Source organism: Loa loa, assembly GCF_000183805.2.
Source record: "Loa loa unplaced genomic scaffold supercont3.233, whole genome shotgun sequence".
Classification (NCBI taxonomy): domain Eukaryota; kingdom Metazoa; phylum Nematoda; class Chromadorea; order Rhabditida; family Onchocercidae; genus Loa; species Loa loa.
Genome location: NW_018108413.1, coordinates 41863 through 46564, shown reverse-complemented (window position 1 = coordinate 46564; position 4702 = coordinate 41863). Strand labels below are relative to the sequence as shown.

The 4702-nt window shown below is 34.9% G+C and overlaps 1 protein-coding gene across 1 annotated transcript in view; it reads right to left on the bottom strand.

The window, feature by feature from the left end:
- Positions 1 to 4702, bottom strand: part of LOAG_18231 (ELM2 domain-containing protein) — a 10177-nt gene that overhangs the window by 2300 nt on the left and 3175 nt on the right. Inside the window, exons 10-14 of the mRNA XM_020450894.1 lie at positions 4172 to 4319; positions 2961 to 3501; positions 2286 to 2422; positions 1736 to 1991; positions 1099 to 1295 (exon numbers count right to left, since the gene is read on the bottom strand). Of these exons, the coding sequence (XP_020305374.1) occupies positions 1099 to 1295; positions 1736 to 1991; positions 2286 to 2422; positions 2961 to 3501; positions 4172 to 4319 (1279 nt within the window). The remainder of the gene's footprint in view (positions 1 to 1098; positions 1296 to 1735; positions 1992 to 2285; positions 2423 to 2960; positions 3502 to 4171; positions 4320 to 4702) is intronic.

Below are 4702 nucleotides of genomic sequence, written 5' to 3'. Positions count from 1 at the left end.
TATATATATATGTATATATATGTGCACGTATATATATATATATATATGTATATATATATATATGTAATACATATATTTGAAATTACCCTAGAACCTTTCTAAGTGTCCTAGTTAATGATTACATCCACTTGGACAAAATTAACTCAATTTTCCCGCGTTGAATCCATTTATCCTTTAAACATTAATTAATAAGAGACTGAAATATAAGACCGTTTGAAAAAAGATGCTAAAATTTATTTTAATTCCTGATTTCTAATTTCCATCTGATTCTCTCCAGTATAATTGTTGTAAATCATACATTCATTCCAATACTTAACTTGAATGCTTAATTATCTTCTTCGAGATAAAAGAGGATAATCGATGTTTCTTCCATCCAGAAAATAATTGAAATAACTATATTAAAACAATCTTCATCACTCGATATATTCCATAGCATTGTTCCAACCGATCACAAACAATAATTGCCTCATAAATGTTTAAAAAAATCTAATAGCTCATTTCCTCTTACAACAACAAACAATATTCTGTCGGATATCCTAGCACAAATGTTGTCAAGCAACGGTTATACTAAGCGGGATGAAAGAATTATCCAACTTCTTATTCTCAATCCAAACTTTCCCTTAACAAAAAATAAGTAATCCAGACTTCAAGTACAAAGGAAAGATCTAGAACTGAAAATTGCATATGCAAGATATTTTTCCAAGATATCTCCAAGACATTTCTACTCTTCTTAAACTAGACCAGCACATAGTATAAATAAACTTTTCGATATTATTATAGACTAAATCTATTCGGAAAGAATTCAAACTGTGCAACAGAGTGAAATTTAGAATAAAACGGATAAACTGAATAGTTAATTCCAATAAGTGCGTGTTTGGGTGCATTTACGCTTGTGCACGCATATTTGGTTATCAACTCTGAGAAAGAGAAAAAAAGAACCATGCTAGTGGCAATGAATAAATTGAAAATGCAGGGGAAATCTAATTTAAACAACTTTAAAAAAGCTGGAAATCGAAAAGATCATTAGAATGCCCAAATTTCAAGTTCGAGGAAATTGCGGAAAAATATGAAAACGAAAAAAGTGCAGGATAAGAAAACCTGTCTTTTCATCGGTGGTCCTCCCTTGTCAGTTCCATGTCGTTTTTGAATGTTTGGTACTGTAGCTCCCACCTGAGTGAACTGTGCACTGGAGGCAATGATCGATGAGGCTATTTGAGCAACAAGAGCATCAGGAAGTTTGTTGGCCTTAATTTGCTTTGCTGCACGGATTATTTCATACGGTTGTCGAGTTGTGCCTAAAGAAGCGATATTATATTGATGAAATAAGGAAAAATTTCAGAAAATTGACCGAATTTTCAAGAAGGAAATGTTAGGTTTCATTCAAGGAACGCTAAAAACACCATAGACTGTCGAATAACTAAACTTCCAGAACTGTCAAAATATGGTTGGAAGTTCTGCAAAAATTGAGCAGTAAGATTCGACAGCCATATCCAAATACTCAATTATGACAGCGAACATTTTAATTTGATTTTGATTTGTGAAAATCTCAAAGTAAGTTAAACAACTACAGTATTATTTCTCAATGCCACTGAGTAATTTAGTATTCTCTATGGGTACAGTTGAATAAAAAGCATATTTGCGTGGTCTTAATAGTATTAATATTAATGCTGGTAGATGCTAGAACCAATTTTATGCAACTTACGGACCTCTTGCAGGATTTCATAGAAAAACTTACAGAACTGCTTGATGGCATGTCCATTGATAGGTAAGAAAGGACGTCTTGCGGAACGTCGAATATTGAACAACGATTTTGGAGCCAGTCTTCGAGCAATCCGCATTGATAATGTTGTGTTAAGATAGAATGCAACTCGAGTTTTCACTGATGATGAATGCCCTCCTCCGGATACTTTTTGTTGCGCTTGTGAATGACCGGATTGCAGACGCCCGAGCATCTGGCTAGTACCGGAACGTCCATTGATTCCATTCCTTGCCTCAAATACGAGAAAGTTAAATAAGGGGAATTTTAACCTATTTAGACTACGGTCGATTCGAACCATCGGAATTAACAGTCTTCTCGGCTTGCTCAAAAATTCTGTGTCCGAAATCTATTACGCTTTAACAGTTCTGATTCCAACAAGGAAGGAAATAATGCAACAAAAGTTAGGCAATGCCAGAAGAAAAAAATTTGAAAACTCCAACGATCGCAAGATTAAAATTTTATCAAGCAACTGTGTAATTAAACGACCGCTGCAGTTTCACTCAGCATAACGAAATTATCTATTTACCGAAGCAGTGGGACCAGCTACGCCGGAACTTCGATTGATAAAACTAGTTACGGCAGCTGTTGGTGTTAGTTTTTGCGATTGCGTTTGAGGTTGCGATGTTGATTCTTGTGTCGTTGCACCATCAAGATCATAAGATTCTGAAAAGAATGCAATTCAAGATTTCTCGTTCATAATTGTTCAGTAACAAGTTTGGTGACATAATTTTGGAAAAGTATTTTGTGAAAACAATGTGTTCGTGATAGCTCAAAGTTAATAAGTAGTTTTATTTTTTTAAACCAATTTTCTTTTCATTCTGATCAAAACCAACGTTCAGTCTAATGAATATCCCAATTATGATAAGTGAATGAATTTTCCCAACATGATAAGTGAACAAGACTGTAAATGTCTCTCCTGATAGAAGTAGCAACATTGGAAAATTTTAGAATATGATTGAAGTAATGCCTTGAAACGATGAAACAAGCTAAGATACTAAGTCTTGTATGTCACCAAATGATTAAGCTCCTAGTTAAGAAATAGATAAAAGAGAAGGATATCTTTATCTAGTCCACCGCATTTCCTAGCAAGAAGGCATTCCTATAATAAATTTTCCAAATAGACCCTCCACCACCCTTCTCCTCCCCTTCCCTCCTCAAAAAAAAGGTCAAAACTTCAACTTTCAAACCGAAAATAACAAACCATATTCATGGACACGTTTCAGTCCACCATATTTTTTCCACTGTGACCAACAAATGCTACACAGACGAAGTTGTAGATGTGCTGGACCCCATGCATACCACTGAGTTGATTCTTCCACTTGACAACTTTCACATGCTGACGTACCTTTCATCGGTTGTCCGCTAGGATTTGGTGGTCCAACCAAATTTGGATTTGGCTTATTGTAATTCGGTATGTATACCTGTTTTAATTTGCTTTCTTGTTCGACTGCTTTGTTCTTTTTAACTTCAACGTAACGATTTGTTGTTTTCCACATGTAATAGTATTCAACAATATCCCGCATTGATTTCCATGGTAGATAATCGGCACGTATATCACTGAAATCCTTTCCATATTTCTCTACAGCTTCTTCGAAAAGATTGGCTTCTGCTGCTGACCATTCTTCCATCTGGTCACGACATAATATCGGACCACCTAAGCTAACTGTATTGTGCGATGTTGTCTTGTCTGCGTCCAATGGATAGTGTTGTTTACTAGGCGGAGGTACCAGATATTTCACTGCCTGAGAAAAAAAAAGAAATAAAACATTCCGGTAATTACAGGAATTCCCAAAAATGATATAAAATTTGATAATTTGATGCTAGTTGACATGTCTCGTATCATTAAACTCTTTTAATGGAATTAATATATAATATTTGCGTGCAAGATTTTTCTCTATAACTTCTCCACTATTAATTCGTCTATCTAAACCATCTGCAGATGTTCTGGCAAAATTTCTGTTGCATCGTTTGATGTTGCAGCGATCCTATCAGTATTGAAATGGATAAAACTTTTTCCCTCCATAACTATGCACTTTAGTCCTTACATATTACCATTTCATTTCTAATTTCATTCATTACTTATTTCTTCAACTACGACAGCTTGTTAACTTTTAATTCAAAAATTTAACTCAGCTGAAGGATCGTACAAAAATGACACACGACTATGTTAACCATAGGCAATTACATCTCATCATCCAGAGTCGCGCTAAATTGAATGACCGAATCGGTACGACAGTCACCATTCGGGATACAATTATTATTTAAACGCAAGTTTTCTGATATTCCATCACCTAGTCGCGCCACCTTTCTGTCTTTCCATCGAACTTCCAAATTAGTAGTTATTGGTGTATTTAGAACCCAATGAAATTTCAAAATCACACTGGACTGGATAAAATAATGTAAAGTATGTACCTGTCCCATATCATAATTTGCTTGATGTAAAAGAGCCATAGCATGGAAAAGAGTAACATCACGACTTGCAGCTGCCGCAGTCATGTGTAACGAAGGCAATTTCATCGAAGATGACGTGTCCAACGCACGTGAAAATGTTCCAACCGCCCTGGATATTATAAAAATGATAACAGCATCGAAAAAATAAGATAAAGATATACATGTAATTCTGGAAGTCCTCAAGTTAATGTCTACTACATCAATAAATAATACCTTGCAACAATCAAGAATTGATCTATATCGCGATCTGTTAAATTGTGATGCGGATGATAAACCAGGAATTCACGTTTCGAAGTTGTTACGACTGTTTCTTCATCATCTTCATCTTCGGCAATTACCAAGTTTCTGAACTATGATTACAGTAAATACAAAAAAAGTTCGATCTTTAGGATTTTTCGAGAATGTATATCCCGAAATGTACCTTCTTTTCAGTCTTGATATTTTTGAAGATTGCCTGAAACTGAAATGAATCTCGATCATTCAAATATTCGA